General features: G+C 40.9%; 1 protein-coding gene across 1 annotated transcript in view; it reads right to left on the reverse strand.

The window, feature by feature from the left end:
• The window catches only part of LOC104599913 (Putative endonuclease or glycosyl hydrolase), a 43,429-nt gene that overhangs the window by 17,556 nt on the left and 2,627 nt on the right, over positions 1 to 23,246 (reverse strand). Inside the window, exon 2 of the mRNA XM_010262663.3 lies at positions 5,570 to 6,965. Within this exon, the coding sequence (XP_010260965.1) occupies positions 5,570 to 6,965 (1,396 nt within the window). The remainder of the gene's footprint in view (positions 1 to 5,569; positions 6,966 to 23,246) is intronic.

Genomic DNA, 23,246 nt, shown 5'->3' on the forward strand with positions numbered 1-23,246 from the left:
ACCCCTTGTACAACAGCTAAAAGTTCTGCCCTGATGGAGTTCCCAATTCCCAAGGGACCTGAGTAAAGCAACAAAATCTCTCCCTTCTCATTTCTCAAAGCACCCCCCACTCCGGATAATCCTGGATTACGCTGCTTCCATCAAAGTTCAACTTTATTGAGCCTTCGGGTGGAGGAGATCAGCTTGTAAATGATTTGTCCTTTAAAAATGAGCACCTTGCTACTGCTGACCAATTTCTCCAAAGGTCATTAAAGGAGAATTGATGGAAGATTTCCAAGGTCTTCAGCCAATGTATTGCCCTGTTTAACACACAGTCTTTCAAATCTTGGTTGTTCCTTTCCTTGTCTTGAAAAATTCTGAGATTCCTTTCTTCCCAAAGAGTCCAAGTCAAAGCAGCACGAGCACATCTCCACATAATTCTCCCTATTTTTGTAGGCCAATAAAAAGTAGAATGGTTGAAGAGCATGTGAACTTCTGCCGGTAGACTCCAACTACCCCCAAACAACGAAAGTAGCCAAGCCCAAAGGTCTGCAGAAAAGGGACAAGATACTAGTAGATAGTAGCAATCCTCACCGTGAGCTCTACAGAGGATACACCAATTAGGAGAAATACAGAGAAAAGGTCTTCTCTTTTGTAGGTTGTCTAAAGTGTTTACTTTCCCATGGAATACTTCCCAACAAAAAGCCATAATTTTTGGGGGGATTGGCCTGCACCAAATTTCTTTAGACGGAAAGGGTTGGTGAGAAGAAAGTTGAGAGATGGACTTGAAGAAAGAAGCACAAGAGAAGGTTCCAATGGGTCTAAGAGTCCAAACTCTCTTATCTAGCTTGGAGGGATACAAACAAACCTGATTAAGACAACCAAGCAAAATAGAAAGAGACTCAATTTCAGCATCCCTAAGTCCTCTACGAAACCCAAAATCCCAAGTAGGATCTAAGGGTGTCACCAAAGGTGAAACAAATTTTGAGACCACCTCTTTTTTGTACAAAGAAATAGAAAAAAGCGAAGGGAACAAGTCCTTTAACGGTGAGTCTCCTACCCAAATATCCTCCCAAAAAAGAACAGAGTTGCCAGAACAAACTTCATACCTGATAAAATTGAGGAATTGAGGAAGGGTGTTGTGAATAGCCTTCCACGGTGCTGCTAGGTTAGCTTGCCTCGATACACCAGCATCCCATCCGTTCTCTGACCTCCCATGAATGCTTCCCACCAACCTCATGCCACAATCTCTATCTTTCCAAAGGCCATCTCCACAACCATTTCCCTAACAGAGCTTGATTCTTTCTAATTACCCTCCCAATTCCCAAGCCCCCCTCTTCTTTACTTCTGCACACAATTTCCCAATTAACCAAGTGATCATTTTTTTCTTGTCCCGGCTCCCATAAGAAGTCTCTCATCAACTTCTCCTGTTTCCTGGCTTCCCTAACTGGTATCCTAAAGACAGACAAATAATAGGTAGGTAAGTTAGCCAAGGTAGCTCTTATTAGGGTAATTCTCCCTCCTAAAGAGATATAGTTCTTCTTCCATGAGGCTAATCTCTTCTCAAACTTTTCTATCACTGGGGTCCAAAATCTACTCTCCCTAGGATTTGCCCCTAAAGGAAGCCCTAAATATGACATAGGCCAAGCAGTGGTGGAACACTCAAGACACTCCGCAATAGCCTCGACCTCCCCTACCTCCAAATTTATACCCGCTATGCAACTCTTTTCCAGATTTATTCTCAAATTAGAGACACTTTCAAATCCTTTTATTATCTCCTTTAGGTTTGCTACCTTTTCACTAAGACCTCCTTCACAAAAAATCATTAGGTCATCTGCAAACTGAAGGTGGGTGACGAGGACTTGGTGTCTCCCTATTCTCCAACCCCTAATGGCATCTTCGCTGTCAGCCTTAGTAATGATCCTACTAAGCACATCAGCTACTAAGGTAAAAAGGAAGGGTGAAAGTGGATCCCCTTGCTTGACACCCCTGCAAGCTGGAAAAAAGTCTCTCACCGTACCATTTACCATAATAGAGTAGTGACAAGTACTGATACACCCAAAGATCCAACTACACCACTTGTCCCCAAGTCCACAGTTTTGCATAACCTCCAATAGAAATTTCCAGTCCACCAAATCATAGGCCTTTTCAAGATCCAATTTACAAATGAATCCTCTCTTACTAGACCTTTTCATTTCCTCCACACACTCATTCGCAATTAAGATTTGATCTGTTATTTGTCGCCCTTGAATGAAAGCCCCCTGTGTTTCACTAATGATGGTAGGGAGGACTGTTTTGATTCTCAATGAGAGCACTTTAGCTAGAATTTTATAGATGCTTGTCACCAGACTAATAGGCCTATAATCTTTTGGGTGGTTGGCATCATTCTTCTTAGGTATCAAGGCCAAAAAAGTGGCATTAATTCCAGGGCTTATAGTGTGATTGTCTGCAAATTCCTTAAAGACTTCAGCTAGATCCTCTTTCAACACCTCCCAACAGTCTTGATAAAAACCCATTGTAAAGCCATCTGGACCCGGAGCCTTGGATCTATCCATTATAAAGACAGCTTTCTTAATCTCTTCTTCCTCGAAATCCCTTTCCAGCCACCTTGCCACTCCTTCATCAATTCTTGGACAATCCACCCTTTCCATGACTGTCCTCTCTCTCAAAGGCCTTCTATAAATCAATTTGAAGTGGTCCACAAATTTTCTGGCTATGTCATCCTGGTTGGTAAACACCTCCTCTCCTATCTCTAGCTTGGTCACAAAATTCTTTCTTCGTCTCCCATTTTCCAAATCATGGAAGAATCTAGTGTTCCCATCGCCTTCCTTAATCCACTTGTGTCTAGATTTTTGTCTCCAACTGATTTCTTCCCTCAATAACACCTCTTCCAAATCCTTTTTTAATTGTCTCCTTAACACTCTGTCCTCCTCGGTCAGCCCATTGTGAGATTCCTTTACATCCAAGTTCTCTATTCAAGAGATTAGGCCCAATTTTTGCTCCTCAATTCTACCAAACTGATCTCTATTCCACTCTTTTATTTTGGCTCTCAACCTTTTTAATTTCTTGTGGAACTTGATCCCCTTCTATCTTACCCCCCTCTCCTCCTCACCCCACCACTCCTTCACTTTTTTCACAAAATCTGGATGGGTAAGCCACATATTTTCAAATCTAAAAGATTTGGGTCCTATAGGAAAAGACTCAGTACCTGTTTGGATAGGACAATGATCGAAGGTGACCCTGGGTAACGCCCTAGCAACCAAGTTTTTCAAACTATTCTCCCAGGCAAGGTTAAATAGGAATCTATCCAACTTCGAGCACAAAGGGGTTTCCTGAAGGTTGGACCAAGTGTAACTAGCTTGCAGCAGAGGTATTTCCTTCAGATCACAATCTTCAATAAAACCATTAAATTTCCTCATGCTTGTTGAGATTACCTGTTGGGGATTACTGGTTTCATCAGAGAATCTAATGACGTTAAAATCCCCGCCCAGGCACCAAGGACCATCCCATAGCCCCTTGATTGCATATAGTTCCTCCCACATCTCATTCCTCTCTCTATAGGAATTAGGGCCATAAACATTGGTTAAAACCCATACACACCCATTCTCTACATTCTTGCACTTAATGGAAACTAAGAATCTGCCTATCAATTCTTCCACTACTTCCACCACATCCTCCCTCCACAGTGTTACAATCCCCCCCGAGGCTCCCCAAGAAGGAGACGAGCTCCAACCTAAACCTCTAGACCTCCAAAAACTCCTCACCCATCTCCCATCTAATTCCTTCAATTTGGATTCTTGTAACAGCACAATATCAGGTTTTTCCCTTCGGAGTAGGTCTTTGATCACCCTTCTCTTACTTGCACTCCCTAACCCTCTTACATTCCAGCTAATAATTTTCATCGAGACAAAGTAGCAAAAGAACCCAATAAGAGGCCATATTCTCCTTATTTTAGGCCCTTCCTCCTATCGCCTCTACCACTGAATTCTAAATCCACCTCAATGTCTGAAATTAGCCTTTCCACTTCAGATCTTTTTTTTTATTTGTTCCTCCCCCCCCCCCTTCCTAATACAGCAATCATCCTCTTTCTTTTCTCCATCCTTTCCAGCCAATGTCTGAGGAAGAATTTTACCCTGCTCACTTATTTTGGCTACAGCATCTTTCTCCGAGTCCTTCCTTTTTATTTTGTTCCTCCATCATTGTACAGATCAACTCCCAAATTCTGTCCGCCTCCCCCTTACTACTTCCTTCCAACACCCTCTTTCTTGCACCAAAACCTCCAAGATGGGAAGCTGGGATATCTGTTACAGGCAGAGCAAACAAGTCAGTACCTAAAACAGAATTGACACCCATACCTGACAGGCGGCAACTGGTTTTAAAGCCTTTCCCCTTTATGGACAAGGTTGTGAACTAGACATGGTGAAAGAATCACGTCCTGACGACCTACCCACTTGGAAGACCTTTCTCTATGTTTCCAACACTGGAATACCCGCATCCATCCTCACAGCCGATTCTTGTCCCTCTCCACCAACATCCTGTAGTTCATTAGACTCAGGGTCAGCTCCCTCGACGAAGGGAGGAGGAGTTTTCACAGCTTTAGAACCATTTTCTTCACCATTTCTAGCCTTCTCGCCACCTGCCTCTTCAGTCTCTTCCTCTAAAAACAACAGCTCTGTATGCAAACTTTCTGTTTCAAAAAAATCATTGTTGCTTTTCAGAGACAGACTTCCGAGACATGGCGTTTCGTCTCTATCAGAATCGTCATTGTTGTTTTGTTCACTCGACCAGTCTTCAATCCTTGTTCTGTTCTCATCACTAGGCTTGAGGTATCTCGGGTTGCGCCTATCTGGTGAGAGACGGTTCGCCAGGTTGGATGGGACCCAATGTAGAGAGCCTCGCGACTGCAAATCTGGAGATTTTTTTGCGCCTGAACTGTTCGAACGAGAGGAGGGGCTTGGGGTAGAAGAAGATAGACGCTTAATTTCGTCTATCAGCTCGTCCCTCCTCCCAGCCTGTTAGTTGGCTACATTATTTAGTTTTATATAGAATTTGAATTAATTCATCATATGAAATAGATTCATATCCAAATGTTATAAGAATATAGAAATATGATAATTTCCTTAAAATCCCTAAATGATTTTGTTCCAACATTTTATCAAATAACAGGAAGTGCTCATTTTAAGATGGTGAAAGTGAAACTCATGTCAAAAAATGTAATGGTAAACCACAATGAAACAATTTTGTTTCCCATGACATTATAAGAGACTAGTAACTAATATTTATGAGAATGAGAAAAACCAGTGGAAAATAAAGAGGAAAAAAAGATGTGGATTTCTTGTGCTAGAATACCAATCACGTGTAGTTTTGAGATAAGGCTTGGATGATGATGATTTATGTGCGCTAGAACTTACAAGGAAATCAATTGTAATATTGTCAGTATTACACAAATTAGGAATCACTGACTGACTGGAAACTGAGATTTTCATGAGCTTAACAATAACGATACAACAAGGGTGTTGTGTTAAATCTGTCTGAAAAACACTGTCAGCATTATAGGAGGAAATTACTAAAAATAAGCAAAGACAAGTACCTGGTCTTCGATTGAGAAATGAGAGCTGATCCTTTGGGTGAATGTACGAACAATTCCACATCATCCCAAAGGAAATCCTTTGAGAATAACTCATGATTTATAATCTCATTCTCTGTTTGGTTCAATTCTTTACAACAATGTTCATTTGCCTTATCAGGATTTAAGCTAGTTCTCCAAAACTTACACCAATTCACAAATCGGTTAATGATGCCCATGCTTAATCTGGGATTATTGCAATTTTCTTCAGGACTCCTAGTAATTCTCTCCCCACTAGCTGATTCTTTTGCATTTGAGGAAGATGAAATGGAATCTAATTGGTCGGTATTATGATTTGTTGACTCTGGAGATTTTTCCCTGCATTTTGTCTTGTCAGAGGTGCCTACTGTATCAGAACATTCTGCTGATATACTATTATCCTCATCTGTAGGAGCATCATTTTTATTTCTGAACCACTTTCTCCATATTCCTTGGAAAAACCCCATCTCAGATATTTGCCCCTCTGCAGTAGTCAATTTGCACATAGTTGGAAGAGCATCAATATCTTTATGGACAGGTTGAAGGGGCTCTTCTGGTTTTACTGGAGAAGATGTTGGTAGTGGCAATTTCTCCTTCAAATCTGCACTCACAGCATTGTCCCCAGTATTTACTTCCATAATGTCAATGCCATCCCGGTCCCCATTACTAGTTTCTGGAACTGTTTGGTCCTGGCTTCCATTACTAGTTTCTGGAACAGTAGATAATTTCGAATTGGATTCCACAGTTTCAGCAGCTTTTGGGCGGACACCATGCACCAAAATGAGGCCATCACCAGCTGGCCGAAGCTTCAAGACAGTTGGCATCGATAAAAGCAAGCGAGAGAATTTTTTATGTCCAAAGAAGTCTTTATCCATGGTCACATTACTTTTGCCCAGCTCAGAACGAAGATCAGAAATACTAATTCCTTTGGGGTACATGCTCAATATTTGACGAATCCTATTCACAAAAGCCTTGGGAACTGGGCGAGATTTGGAATCTGTTCCTGGATCCAGTGAATCTTCAGGTTGCAAACAAGCAGGTTGTTCCATATCTAGAAAGGGGTCTTCCAGAGGCCCCTTATAGTGTCCATACCAAGAACCATAGGGACCATCTGGTGGTTGGTTGAAATGTTTACCAATAAGATTTTCCCCTTTAACAAGAACATCCCAATGCCACATGATACTTGCAGCACTGCAAAGAACACCTGGAGCAGACTCTGCACTTGCAAGCAAAATATTATAGTTGTTCATCCTTAATCGGTGTAAAATGTTTGCAAAGTCCCTATCACTTGAAATCAAGAAAAGGTGTGCTGGTGGAGGATTCTGAGACACCCAATACACAAGATCAACAAGAAGAGACCTATCGGCACTATTCTTCCCACCTGCATTGAAGAAGCATTTACAGGGTATATGAGCTACGCCCATATAATTAATATTATTTGCTAATAGAATGGAAGGAAAGGTGGGGAGGAAACATGTATTACCTACCCAAAGAGAACAAGGATAAAAAAAAAAAAAAAAAACAAAAGAAGATAACCACTTAGTTCCAAAATTAAGCAAGGAAGATATCACACTAAGCAGAAAAAACAGTTGATATCAATAGGAAGCTCTTGCATGAGTCATGGCCACATATTATGACCATATTATGCATTCACTTCACTCAGACAAGACCACTTAAAGATCAGTGTACAAAGAGCTTAACCTTCAGCCCTGCGATTAACATCCCCATTATACAGTAATTCCAAAATTTTGATTAGGGCTTAAATAAACTGATGTTTAAAGAATAAAATAAAAACCAAAGTGAATGGAAAAAATTATAGTCCTTTTTTATGCCAATGGCAATTGGAGAGGATCTCAGCACATTATCTGGCATCCCCATTGGCCAAGATGTTCAATTTGATTAGGGGTTAACTGAGAAAATTATTAGGAAAAATAAAAAAACAAACAGAAAAAAATGGGAAAGAAATTATTTGCTGAATGACAATTGATGATGTCTTCCTTTGCAGTTCAAAAATTAAGTGCAAAGTTAACATTGTAGCCTTACTCTTCTAAAGCAAAGCGTGTTAAGAACAATTTTCAGCACCATCCACAGATTAAAAAGAAAAGGAAAAGAAAAAAAAGGCATGTCAACTGTCATATTCACCAAGAAAAGTTAAAAACGGAAATGACGAGAATAGCCAGGTGCTTCTCCAAAAACCCTCCATTATGATACAGGAAATTGATGGACCTGCTTCTTCAGGGGTTTGATTTTACATGGGCAAACAACCAGTTTAGTATAACTTGACATATTTTTTGGTTTCAGCAGTTGGAAGATCTTCCCTAAAGTTGCTTAGACAAATGCCCGAAGACCTGTTTCCAATCACATCTTCACCATTTTTGGTTTTGGATTAGGCAAATACCAGCCCCATTCAGATCCAAAAAGACGTTGTTGGAAATAGAATGGAGTGGTAGCAATCTGTCGCTGCAGAGTGGACAGCCAGATTTTTTACCAAGTAGCTATGAGCTTTGAAATGCAATCTAAATGAATGGAGCAGAACCACCTTTCAAGAGGTGGAAGAACGCAGTTTGCTAGCTCAAAGGAAAAGATGCACAAGAAATGAAGCAAAGCAAAAGTAACAGGGTTGCCTATGAAGAGGATATTAAACAGATATAAGGATATAGATTCATGCGGCTCGGAGGAGACAAGAAAACAGAGTTCTTTCATAAGAGTGTCAACACAAGAAGAAGAGTAAGCTCATGTTTAGCAGCGGAAGTTCAATCAGCGGAAGAAGGCAATAATGAGAATGCAAAGTTGCAAACCTAGCCTATCATCCAAATTTGTATAGGGAGGAATCAATGAAAAGACAAATGCTGTTATAGTATGGACTGCAGCTCTTAGAAAATGACCAACTTTACATCAACTGGCGAGAAGAGACATGCTTATATAAAATCAGACTCCACATATATGATATGCAGGAAGACAGAAGAAAAAGCCATCATGTTCTTCCTTCACTATGAGTACTGTCTTATGGGCTCACACTTATTGGCAACATTTTTGGAAATGGTGTTTTCCGTATTCAGTCCAAGAGCTCTTTCTAAGTTGGAATGTCAAAGAGCTAAGAAATAGATAGATAAAGCTAATATGATATACTTTTTTGTGGGCCTTTTTGTTCACTTAAGCAGAAATCCTGCTTGTACATAGACCCTTTTTGTAATTGTACTTTCAAACCCTTGATTCTGAGAATGACCACTTGGTGCCAAAAAAAAAAAATGCAAGGTTACGATCATATCCAGTCCACTCCTCCCAAGACCCCAGATAGCTGGAACTACCACTGGGTAATGGCCCCATTTGACAAGTCACTCTCAAAATATATATATATATATATATATGAGATACAGAAAAAACTATTCTCCAACTAAATTTAAGTCATAGTTGTAAAGGTGTCAACTCGAAGTTAGGTGATAGGGGAGCCCCTTGTCACCCAAGCAATAGATTTTTAAAATAAGAAACCTGAACCTTAGAGTAATTTCTTAGGTTTCATAACAACCAACAATCAGCTTTCACTAATAATTACCAATAATCTTCATAAATAAGTATAAACTTCATATCAAAATATAGAAAGTCAACATATTCACGAGAGAAAAAAGAAGAAAAATCAAAAAACATAGGAGTTTTAGCTCCTATCTTTGTCCCAAGAAAAGAAGAAGAAGAAGAAAATAAGGCATACCTTGGTTGCTCTTGTGTTTCCTTGATTACCAGTTCAGGTGTCATCAAAGTTTTATCGAACCCCAATACATAAGAAAATAATAAAAAGAAACTAGAATTTAAATTTTAAAAATATTACAAAGCCACTAAATGAATAGTTTAGTTTAATTTTCCTTCTAGAAGAGAGAGATGAGAGAGAAGAGGAGAAAAGAGAGAAGAGAAGAAGAAGAGAGAGAGAGAGAGAGAGAGAGAGAAAGATTTGAGAGTCAAAAAGTATTGCTGGCGGCACCCAGCTTCTTATTTATATTAACTTAACATAAAATAAGTAGAAGATTACATTTATACCCCTGGCGGCACACCCTAATAATAAACTAATTTAAAAGAAGAAAAGAACAAACTGACAGCACACTAACAGCAAATATAAAAAATAAGTGAATAACAATAACACTCCTCAAGATGGGCTGAATATGTCTATCATGCCCAACTTGTCACACAAATCATTGTGCCATGAGTATGCAAGTCCTTTTGTGAAGGCATCAGCAAGTTCCTCCTTAGAGTTGACAATAAGGAGTACAAATTCCCCCTTCTCCAATTTTTCCCTTATGAAGTGTTTGCCCACTTCAATGTGCTTGGTCCTCTTGTGTAGGACAAGATTCCTGGCGATGTTTATGGCTGCCTTGTTGTCACAATAAAGAGACAAAGGATTGTGAATAGTAACTCCAAGCTCCCTTAGAAGGTTTTTTAGCCAAAATATTTCAGCCACCCCATGTGTCATAGCCCTATACTCCGCTTTAGCACTTGACCTTGCTATCACACTTTGTTTTTTGCTTTTCCGTGTCACTAGATTTCCTCCCACAAATGTGTAGTACCCACTTGTGGACTTTCTATCATCCACAGCACCTACCCAATCAGCATCTATATAGATTTCCACCTTTAGATGATTATAATTATTGAATAGTAGAATTGTTCTTGGATACTTTTTAAAGTACCTAAGAATCCTCTCTACTACCTCCATGTGTGGTCTTTTAGGGGAATGCATGAATTAGCTCAAGACCCCAACTAAATAAGCAATGTATGGACGGGTCATGGACAAATAAAGCAACCTTCCCACAAACCTTTAGAACCGTTTCACATCTTCCAGAGGTTCACCAACGCAGTCACCCAATTTATGACCAACATCCATGGGAGTTATGCTGGCCTTGCACCTAACTTGCATGCATCTTGTAACAAACCAAGGGTGTATTTCCTCTGGGAAATGAAGATGCTCCTTTTTGAGCGAGCAACTTCAATTCCAAGAAAGTACTTTAGTGTGGACCCAGATCTTTCACTTCAAATTGAGATGCTAGGAATTGTTTCAACTTTGGTATTTTTGAGCTCCAATTTCCTATAATGATGATATCATCCACATACACTACCAACACAGCAACCTATTCTTGACAAAGAGAGTGTGATCATACTGACATTGCTTGAATCCTACTTGTTGGACTGCCGTATGAAATTTACTAAACCAAGCCCTAGGAGATTGTTTTAAACCATAAAGAGACTTTCTCAGCTTGCACACCTTATTTTCACTTCCCTTGGCACAGAATCTTGGGGGTTGAACCATGTACACCTCTTCCTCCAAGTCACCATTTAAAAATGCATTCTTTATGTCCAATTGATGCAATTCCCAGTCAAGATTAGTAGCCAATGATAGAAGAACTCGAATTGAGTTTATCTTAGCTACTTGAGTAAACATCTCATCATAGTCAACCCCGTAGACTTGAGGGTCCCATTTTGCCACTAATCCTGCTTTGTACTTTTCAACTGTCCCGTCCACCTTGTGTTTTAACTGTAAACACCCACTTACACCCCACTAGGTCTTTCCCCCTTGGAAGATCCACCAAGTCCCAAGTTTGATTTTTATGGAGGGCATTAATCCCCTCTTTCATAGCATCTGTTCATTCAGGGTATTTTAAGGCCTCTACAACATTTCTGGGTACAAGGATGCAACCAACTACAAATAAGAAGGCTCGGTATGAGGGGGAAATGTGATCATAAGAGACATTGGGTAATGGAGTGTTTGGCAGTGCATGACCTGACTCCCTTTCTTTGAACAATAGGAATATCAAGGTCATCCAAAATAGGAGCAGGGGTATCAATAGGTGCAATAGGGCCTAGTTCATTTGGACTTATCTCATGGGAGTCTGAAGGTGTCGGTTGCTCAATGTTTGGTAGTTGCACACTTTTGTCACATTGCTGATCTCTACGGTGTTTATGTTGGAAGACGCGAAAGGGGGCACAAAATAGAAGGAAGAGAGACTTGACGGACCTAGACCTGCTTTTCCTCTTCCACGCTACTCTCCCCCTGAGGAGAAGTAGGGAAGAACGGTTCAAACTCAAAGAATGAAGCATCCATAGAGACGAAAAACTTATGACTATCAGAACCAAAGCATCAGTAACTCTTTTCAGAGTGGGGATACCCCAGAAAGATGCATGGAATAGACTGAGGGTCTAACTTACCACAAGACGGAAACAAATCATGGACAAAGGCACGACAATCAAATACTCTCATGGGAATGGAAAATAAAGGAGACTAAAAGAACAACAACATATGAGGGGCCATGTAGTTCAACACTATGGAGGGCATGCAAAAGATGACATAAGGCAATTGCAACTATAGCATCCATCCAAAATCTTTTGGGTACATTCATGTGTAATATCATCCCTCGTGCTACCTCAAGGAAGTGCCTGTTCTTTCTTTCTACAACACCATTTTGTTGTGATGTTCTTGCACATGAGCTCTTATGAATGGATTCATAGGAGGCAAAGAACTCATTGAGCTCACCATGGAAATATTCCTTTGCATTATCAGATTAAAAAATCTGGATTTCAACATGAAACTGAGTTCACACCATTCTTTGAAAATCTTTCACAATCTTTGGAACTTCGTCTCTGCTACGAATGGGAATACCCATGTATAGCGAGAAAAATCATCAATCAATGTGATAAAGTACTTATACCTACCCTCAGAGGTTAGTAGGCCCCCATACATCAAAATACACAATATGGAAAGGGAAACTTGATCTTTTATTTCTTGAATGAGATGTTGTTCTACGTTGTTTGCTCAATCGGTATGTTTGACACTGGAAATCTGACACTGAAATGACTTAAATAAAACGGAAACAAAGACTTCACTATTTCAAATGAAACATGACCTAACCGACTATGCCACAAAAATATTTGACTCTTATTTGGCTAACTATATGACTCCAAGGATGACACCGAGAAACCAGCCTTGTTGTCGAGAGTGTAGAGACAATCCACTAAGATTCCTCTACCAATCGTCCTCCCAAAAGTTAGATCCTGAAAGACACATGAACCAAGAAAAAAGGTTACGCTATAGTTTAAAGAGCTTGTGATACTACTAATGGAAAGCAAATTGATAGGAAATTGAGGGACATGAAACACATTATTCAGGCTAAGGCCATGGGAAGGGAAATCGATCCTTGGCTGGCAATGGAGGAGAATGATCCATCTACAAGCCTCACTTTATCCCTTCCTGACAAAAGGCTATAAGTCTGAAAAAGATTTGGCTTACCGTTCATGTGGTTAGAGGCCCCTAAGTCAATGATCCAAGGGGAATCAGTGGTAGTGGTGACATGGAAGGCAGAAGCCACATTACTTGATGTATACTCAAATGAAGTAAGAGTACCAGTAATTGAATTGTCCATCTGTCGCAAAGACCTACCATATGACTCTAAGTGATTATGAAAGGAATTCATGATATCTTACTTGGGGTCAGAACCAGTTAAGTGGTATCGGGTAGTACCAATAGACCGAGTATCATGGGTTGCCACATTTGTTGCATTATATGTTGTATTCGACTTCTTCTGACCTTGCACTTTACCCTATTCTTGGTTCTTCACAGCCCACTTTGGCTTCCCATGAATCTCTGAACATGTGTCACATGTAGGTCTTGAACGCCGACAGTGGGTACAAAACAACTTGTCATTATCATCAACCTTCTTGGAGTCACTTTTCTTTCTCATATTGTTACCACCCACTGTAGCTAATCCTACCTGTTGCTCCCCTCAGTTGTAACCATCACACTCCGCCTACTTTCCTTAGACTGAACTAGGGCATACACCTCTTGAACTGAAGGCAACTCTTTACTACCTAAAATCTGAACTCTAAGAGGTTTGTATACAGGGTTTAGCCCCAACAAGAAGGCAAAAACCCGTTGTTCAGAAAACATCTTCTTATAAGCCTTAGCATCATCATCATGTTTCCATTCTATAGCCTAATAGTGGTCCAACTCCTTCCATACTTAAGTAAGGGCCAAGTAATAGGCTGACAAACCATGATTCCCCTATTTACAGGTAGAGGATTCAGCTTGTAATTGGTAAATCTTGGCATATTGTCTTTGCTCAGAATAAGTGGTTTTGGCATGTTCCAATATCTCGCTAGCAATGTCTGCCCACATAAAATTCTTCACATCAAGTTCCATGGCTGCAAGAAGCCAAGACATCACCATATTGTTATCTTGGTCCCACCTATCATATTCAACAGTCCCACTCTGATTCTTTCACCCTTCCATTTATGTAACTAGCTTTTCCCCTTGTTGTTACATAAAGTTTTATCCCCTTAGCTCACTCCAGGTAGTTCAGGCCATTTAAAGGGGTAATTGGCATAGGAAACATTATGTTTTCACCTCCCATGGGTTGATGTAACCCCGGATGAGACATAATCATCATTTGCCATTGAGAGCAACACAAACTACAAGTCAAGAAACTGATCTACAGATGCACACAACCAGTCCCCACTGAACTAGTACCTTTCACAGTCTCAGTTCGGGCACTAAACACCAATCCAATCACTACTGAAATGCACAATAGCACTAAACAGTCCAAGAGCAATCAAACAATCAAGAAAAAGGCAATAAAATACTGCTGAAATTCATTGATAGCAATCAAACAATCCAGAGATTTAAATCTCAGTCCCCATTGGGCTACGCACCGCACACACCAACAAATCACAACACATACCTGTGTCAAAGGGGATCACACACCCCTGTACAGCACCTGTCCGAAGGTGCAAATCCAAGAAAACAAGCCTTCACAGCATCGGCCAAGGAGAGAACAGGGTCTTCATAGCATCGGCTCTCTCCTACTAGGTACTACGACCAAGGATGAACCCAGAAGAAAATAGAAATAGTGGTTCTACACAATCCGATTAGAGTTTCTTGTCTTCAATGTCTAGAAATCAGAAAAACTGGGTGGATGAATGTGATTCTGAGGAAAAAAAGGACTCCAATCGCCCAGAGCCCTGCTCTGATACCATATTTTTCTTCTAGAAGAAAGATAAATGAGAGAGGAGAGGAGAGGAGAAGAGAAAAAGGGAGAGGGAGAAAGGTTTGAGAGTCAAAAAGTATCGATGGCGGCGCTTAGCTTCTTATTTATATTAACTTAACATAAAATAAGTATAAGATTACATTTATACCCCTGGTGGCACACCCTAATAATAAACTAATTAAAAAAAAAAGAACAAGCTGACAGCATCCTAGGTTGACAGCACACTAACAGCAAATATAAAAAATAAGTGAATAACACTAACAACAAATTATATCTATTTGTTAGTGAATAACACTAACAAATTATTATTATGAAAATTAAAATATAAAACTATTATATGGTGTTTTGTACAAAAACTAGGCACTTGAGCAAGGCAACCCTCCATAAGTGCATTGTCAACAAGGAGCCTGCCTAGACGCCACCTTGGCAACTATGACTTAAGTAATAAAGCCACGCAAACCATTGTGCAAGATCAAGAATCATATAGCTAAAACAATTATGGTTATAAACTCCTCCAAACCCCTTCAAAGCAAACTTTTTATATATCTAGAATAACATGAAATCTAGATATCCTAAATTCCTAATATACTAGTTTACCAGCTAAGTGAAATCTATCTGCCACATGAAAAGAACTACAGATAAAGAGAAAATGGAAAATCTTCCATATTGTGCAATGTGCATAATAGCTGATTGACAAGAACCATATTTTTATGATAACTAATTGACAAGAACCACATTGAACCTTTAAGTAATTTGAAACTATCAAACTCTATGCCATCATCTGGATATGAATAAAAAGCTCCCTGATAAGTACCACTCAAACCTTGAGGGCAGGGTTCCAGCTAACCACTAATCAAACTAATAATTTCCAATCACCATGCAACTTCGAAATTCTAATTGCATTTTGTTTGGAAGAGATACAAGCCTTTACAGAAACAGAGGCAAGACTGGAACAACTTCGTATACAAGAGGTAAATACAAAGCCAAAGCAAGATATGAAAACAAAAGGAATAGGTACAAGTATCCTGTAAGAAAGCCCTCCCACTATAACTCGTCTCCACATAATTGGCAATTGGCCGATCTACAGACCCACCTTCATGAGGTATTTACTCTAGAAGCAATGGCACTCACCTTTCTGATGAGGCAATGACTATCTAGAGACAGCAAATGACTACCCTTGAGTCCCTGGAGCAATGGTATCATTCACAACCTGGACTGGATCCCTTGAACAAATAAGGCAACATTTTTTTTTGATCAATAACAGTAATTTTATTAAAATTATATGGAAATTACAACCAGATTGGAGGGGTAAAATATCTTAACCCTCACTTGTAGAACTGAAAACACCTATTACAATATAGCCCAAAAGAAATTGGATCTTCCCACCCCCTGTTTAGCCAAGGTGTCAGCCATGGAATTAGTGCTCCTCTTGGCCCATTGAACCTTTACAATCATATTCTGAGTTAGCTGCTTGATTTTCTTTCTTTCATTTGAGAACTTCCACAGGCTAGACTCTTCCTTCTGCAACCAACTAACAGTCAATTGAGAGTCTCCTTCCACCAGCAGCTTACTAATATTCAACTGCTTAGCTCTTTTTACTCCTAGAACTGCCAGGATTTCAGCTCTCAGAGAATCCCCCCAGCCTATAGATCTTGAGAACATAGCAATAATTTGACCTTCTTCATCCCTGAAAATACCACCTATGCCTGAAGGGCTTGGATTACCTTCACTGCTACCATCGAAGTTCAATTTGATGAAACCCAAATCTGGTGGAGTCCAAACAGGTCTAATAGCACTAGACATAGGAGCTGACCTAGCCACTTCTTCCCAGTTTCTAATGATGTCTCCTACTGAATAGGCTTCAAAAAGCTTCAAAGACTTGACCCGGTGTGCCACCCTAACATAAACAATTTCTATGAGGGCTTCCTTGCTTTTTTCTTTGTCATGAAATAATCTTTGATTTCTTCCCAGACCGTCCAACAAATAGCAGCTCCAGCACATCTCCACAAAATTTTACCTCTCTTCTTTAAACCCCTCACTGGAGTGGAACTGAACAAACTTTGCACGCTTGAAGGGGAGGGCCACCTGCAACCAAATAAAGAAAAGAACCAACACCAAATCTCTGAAACAAAAGGGCAAGAAACAAGCAAGTGATAACAGCTTTCACCATTCTTCTTACATAAGATGCACCAATGTGGAGATAAACACCAATTAGGCCTTTTCTTTTGAAGCATGTCACAAATGTTACACTTTTCTAGGATTGCTTCCCAGCAAAAAGCATTCCCGGGCTGAAAAAGAAGACCCAGGTACCGGACTAGGTTGTGTCAATGCTTTGAAAAAAGAGGAGCGGAGAAGATACCCGAAGGGACAAGAGACCAAACCCTAGAGTCCACACGGGAAGGTTCAAGAGCTACCTCATCCAAGATTTTGAGCAAATTCGAAATGGGTTCCAACTCAGAATCTCTAAGAGCCCTTCTAAGACCCAAGTTCCAACCAATAGCAGAATTAGATAGGGTAGCAAAGGTTGCTACTATTTTTAAACCTAGACAAAGCATACAAGGAGGGGAACTGCTCTTTCAAAGGAAAAATCCCCCACCCAAGTAAGTTCCCCAAAATTTACCGACAAACCAGAACCAAGATCATACCTGATGAAGGGAAGAAAAGACTTAAGGATGGCATGAATGGACTTCCAAGGAGAAGCTCTTGAGGCCCTAGATGATAGTCCCAGATCCCAGCCAGCTGCCTCTTGCCCATGAATACTTAGGATTATTTTAGCCCACAGATTCTCCTTTTCTTTGGACCATCTCCATAACCATTTCCCTAGCAGAGCTTCATTCTTCTTCTTCAAGTTCCCCAACCCCAATCCCCCTTCACTTTTAGCTCTTGTAACTAGCTCCCACCTAACTCTATGGTCCCTTTTCTCCTCCTCGGGTTCCCATAAAAAGTCCCTCATTAGTTTTTCCAACTCCCTACAACCTCCTTTAGGAATTCTGAACACCGACAAGTAATAGGCTGGAAGGTTGCCAATGTTGACTTAATCAGGGTTATCCTACCCCCCCAAAGACAAGTAATTCTTCTTCCAAGAAGCTAGCCTTTTAGTGAACTTGTCAATCACCGGATTCCAAAAATTATTTTTCTAGGATTATCCCTTAAGGAAGCCCTAAATACTTCAATGGCCAATGAGCTATCTCACAACCTATCGCTCGGGCCCTTTCCTCCACCTCTCCTCCACTCATATTAATACCAATCACACAACTCTTATCAAGGTTTACTTTGAGGTTATTCATTAGTTCAAACACTTTAATCACCATCTTTAGATTGCTCACCCCACTAATCTACTTGCCATCACAAAACAGAATTGTGTCATCTGCAAGTTGTAGGTGAGTGACCGGAACCCTATCCCTCCCCACTCTCCAACCACTAATCAGATTTCTGGAGTCTGCCCTCTCAATAAGCCTCCATAACACTTCAGCAATTAGGGTAAAGAGGAACGGGGAGAGAGGGTCCCCTTGCCTCCCTAACACTTTGCCATTTACTAACACAGAATAATGGCAAGTTCTAATGCACCCTTTTATCCACTTGCACCACCTTTGCCCAAACCCAAAAGACTCTAAAACTTCCATCAACAGAGACCAATCAACCAAATTATATGCCTTCTCCAAATCCAGCTGACACACCAACCCTTTCTCACCTCTACTTCTGTAATCCTCCACACTCTCATTTGCAATTAAGATTCGGTCCACAATTTGCCTACTCATCACAAAGGCACCTTGATTATGGGAGATAATTGAGGGGAGCACCACTCTAATTCTTCTGGATAACACCTTAACAATGATCTTGTAGAGGTTGTTAACCAGACTGATGGGTCTGAACTCTTTAGGGTTACAAGCCCCAACCTTCTTCGGAATTAAAGCAATAAAAGTAGAATTCAAGCCTGGGTTTATCACACCTCTTCCAAAGAATTCCGAGAACAATGCTTGAATATATGCCTTAAGTATCTCCCAGCAATCTTGATGAAGGCCATCGTGAAACCATCAGGGCCCGGGGCTTTAGATCTATCCAGGGAGAAAATGGCATCCCTGATTTCTTCTAAGTCAAACTCTCTTTCCAGCCACAACCTCAACTCATTGGGGAGCTTAGGCCAATCTAACCCTTCGATCCTTAATCTCTCCTACAGAGGCTTTCCGAAAATGGATTTAAAGTGTTCCACAAAAGCCTCAGCAATCTCTTGTTGTTGAGTTAAGACTGTCCCATCAACTTCCAACTTACATATGGTGTTTTTCTTTCTTCTACCATTGGTTATTGCATGGAAAAATTTTGTATTCCTATCTCCTTCCTTCACCCATTTGTGTCTAGATTTTTGCCTCCAACTTACTTCTTCTTTGAAAATTGTATCCTCCAAGCTCTTCCTTAACTCCCACATCAGTTCTTTATCCCGATACTCAAAACATCTACTTTCTTCCTTCGCATCTAACTCTTCTACCTGGCTTATCAACTGCTGCTTCCGCTCTTCTATCCTCCTAAAAAGTAGAGTTTTTTTTGATAAATCCCAAAGTGTAGAGTATTCCATTCCTTAATTTTGACTTTCATCTCTTTTAGCTTCCAATGGAATTTCATCCTAGTCCAATTGACTTCCGAGTTACTTTCATTCCACCAAATTTTCACTGTCTTTGAAGTCCGAGTGAAGTAACCACATATTTTCAAACTTTGAAGGGAGAAGGCCCACTGCCACCAAGATTAGACTTGCATATCGTTATGGGCCAATGATCAAAAGTAACTCTAGGTAAGGCCCTTGACACCAAATCTCCCCAATGCTTCTCCCAGTCTGTGGTGAACAAGAACCTATCTAATTTGGAATAGATAGGTTCAGCTTGGAGATTAGACCAAGTAAAGCTATTATGAAGAAGATTCAATTCCTTTAACTCAAAAGCATTAATGAAATCATTGAACTTCCTCATGCTGGTAGTGCTCCTTTGCCTCACCTTGTTACTTTCTTCGGTGAACCTAGTCACATTGAAGTCCCCTCCTACACACCATTGCCCCTCCCATAGACCTCTATTATCTTCCAATTCCTCCCACAACTCCTTCCTTTGCTTGTAACCATTGGGGCTATAAACATTGGTGAGGACCCATTCGAACCCATCTGACACTTGTTTAAATTTGACAGAAATTGAGAACCTTCCCATTAACTCTTCCACACACTCCTAGCCCATCTCTTATCAAATGACATGAGTTTAGATTCCTAAATTAGAATAATGTTTGGGTTTTCTTTCTTTAAGACCTCCTTTATTAAAGCTCTTTTCCTTGCACCCCCCAACCCTCTCACATTCCAGCTTATAATCTTCATTTCTTCAACACCTCTGCTTACCCCCACTCCCTTTCCTTCTAATAGCCTCCTTTTCTTCCCTTCCCTTTCCTTACTCTAGCCTCTTTGCCTTCATCCACTTCCAACTTCAGTTTCTCAACTTCACCTAACCTTCTCTTCCTCCTATTCCTGCCATCTATTTCAGCCCGTAAATACCCTTTCATCTCATTCAGATCTTTCATCTTGCAACCTAACTTTCCTACAAATTCAGCTAGTGACTCCTCTTCTTCCTCTCTTATCTTTCTTTTCCCCCCTACCTCACTCCTCCTATTCCCCTCCTTCTCCTTCTCCAACTTACCACTGCCCTCCTTAGATTCCCCCTTAGCTAATTCAATTGAATCTGCTTTCCCCACCCTCACCACCTTCTTACCCCCCTCCTGTAACTCCCCACCCTCCTCATTGTCAGCCTCTAATCCTTGGGTATTCAGTACAGGGGCACGACTGGAATCTGAAAGACTGACATCAAAAGCAGAGCAGACATTAGTATCTAAAACCGAAACCACAGCCATACCTGGGTCTGAAGGAATAGGAGAAGAGACAATCGAAAAGGTTAGTCCTCCCACTCTCTGAATAGGGCTTAGCTGATGACCACCTAGGCTGACTTCACCCTTGTTCGTACTTCCGAGGCTCTGTCGATTATCTCCGCCTGTGCCATCTCTGCTCGAATTTTGGTGAGCAACTGAATTTCTCTTGCAGGTCCCTTGTCTTAAGTTACTTTCCTGGATTGATTCTTCCTTAATTAGTATTTGATTTTCCTCCTTGTCTTTCAAAGCACACTCGGCAACATTCATCTCTCCGCACCCAATGGAAGTTTTATGCAATAAGGAATCCTCTACTACAAGCTTTGAGTATAGTATATCATTGTTTAAGGTGTCTTCTAACTCTCCTTGACATTCATCACACTGAAATTCCGCTTCATCGTCTGAGTCTGACATCTCCTTTGAGCTACCACAACTGACCCAACCGCCGTCCTCATCTTCACCGTCTTCCCTACACCCCTTGGAATATCTTGGATTTGGCCTATCTCCCTCTGTCCCATCACGATCGTCTTCTCTATGTTTTGTCATCGGAATCCAGTTCAGAGTCTTCTTCGATGAACTCTGGCTGGCTAAAAGAGATTTTCGGTCCCCCAACAATCGAATCTCGTGAGGAAGAAGATAGACACTTAGAATTGTCCATCAATGGCTGCTTATAAAATCGACTCACGTGACCACTTAAGTGGTCACATGAATCCGAACAAGTGTTGTGGGCCCTTATCTCAATATGAACAAACTGACCCGGAACTGAGCCAGTCGGGTCAGAATGTGTAGTGAGAAACTCGAACTTGGACCTGACTCAAACCGCCCCTTGGTCTGACCAGGTTACTCCTTTGACCAACTCCGCATAGGAAAAACCAGCTGTAAAGTTGTTTTTGTTTTCAAAAAAAATTGTAAGCTTTTCCAAAAATGCCTCTTTACTTTCGGCATTTGACTTTTCAGCTTCCACATTTGATGAAAGCTTCACTCCAGCAGTTGCCACGTGTCCAAACTTCCTTTGCTCAGTCCCGCCAACTGTAATCCATCTTGCCACGTCATCATCTCCTTCAAGCTTCAACCTCCCCATCCACTGCAGCGTTTCAACTTCCGAACTCACCCAGACCTTATACCAGTATCCTTCTGCGCATAGTTGTAGTACCCTCGGAAGGCTTCATTCCAGCAACTCTCAAAAGAACTGCTCTCAGATCTGTAGTCTTGTACGACAAGAGAACACCGCCCATCACTCGCACCAGTCTCTCTAGGGTGAAGTTTTGCCAAAGATGAAAAGGTAGCCCTAGCAGCTTCAGCTTGAAACTACCTTCTACAGCAGCAACCTCATTCGAAAGGGGGCACCAATTTTCAATTCTAACAGGTCCTTCACCCATATCCAGCATGGTGAAGTCCATCGACATCTCCCCCACATCAAGGACTGCTTTTCTATCGTTGAATGGAATAAGAGTGACCGTCTGGTTTAACCCAAGCTTCAACGACACCTCCTCTAACAGCCCCTTCCAGTCCTTTACCTCCTTCCTCGCAGATAAAATGAGTTTCTTCTCCCAAGCTCCCTTCCCCCCGGCCAAAGCGATTTTTGGTTCTGATATTGTAAACGCCACTGTTGGCTTCCCTTGGTTTTCCACTATGTCTTCTAAGCCCAACCTCTCCAGTCTCTTTCTTCATTCTTACTCTGTCCACCAACTACTTTCTCTGTCTGAACTTTCACAGTCCCTGATTCCTTGCTGACTAATCTCCTGTGTATAGCATTAGCCACCGCTAACCATCCCTGCTGCCGAGCACCTTCAGGGATAATTATTGTTTGCCTTTTCCTTTTGTCAAACTTTTCTTCCAGAGTAACAAACCATCCTTTGTTCTTTCTTCTCTCAGCTACGTATTCTCTCCTGACCTGCCTTAGCGTACCTTTCCACACTTCACTCCAGTTCACTTGGGCAACTCCATCTAAAAAACCTAGAAACCAAGGAACAGCATCTCCCACCAACAAAATCGTTCCTCTTTCCTTCTCTAATCTTGATCGTAAAGTCCTTCTAGTAGAATATCTCCTCCAGCAGTATTTCTTTATTTTCTATTCTCAGAGCATCTCTCCACTTACCAGCAGGTGAGACCCCTTCTTGTCCTTCAAACTCCATTTCAAAACGAGAATGTCACTTCAATCAACAAATAAGGCAACATTAGGCCAATAAATTCTCTCCCATCTCTCCTGAATACTACGCCATTCACATCCTGAACTAATGCCAACAGCCTGAGACACTGGAGCAATGGCATCATTCACAGCCTGAACTAGATCCTTTGAACCAATAAGGCAACATTAGGCCAATAAAACCTCTCCCATCTCATCCCTAAAAGAATATCCCTCATTTTTTAATCAGCAACAAGATTAAGAAAATTCCTTAATAACAGAAAAAAAATGGTACAAAAAGTACACAGCCTCTTCCTGTTGAGTAAGAAGAGGAACAAATATCAATATAAATTGAACTCCGTTGTTCATTGAGGAAAGGCAATCGGCTAAGAGATATAATATTGTAACCTGAAGGGACTTGAGGTCCTTGCCACTTACAGGCTACAACCAACTCCAAACAATAACATCAAAGGAAAAAATATTTAAACCCCTTCTCCGAAGTACCAAATGGTCCAAACCAATGGTGATGATCTCAATCAGTATCTTGATCTCCCCCTGAGAATAGCATGGCATATCTTTCCTCCCAGTGATTTAAAAGGCACGCCTAGGTGCACAAGCAAGGTGCATTTTAGGT

This window comes from Nelumbo nucifera, chromosome 5, assembly GCF_055504915.1.
Source record: "Nelumbo nucifera cultivar China Antique chromosome 5, China Antique-T2T, whole genome shotgun sequence".
Classification (NCBI taxonomy): Eukaryota; Viridiplantae; Streptophyta; class Magnoliopsida; order Proteales; family Nelumbonaceae; genus Nelumbo; species Nelumbo nucifera.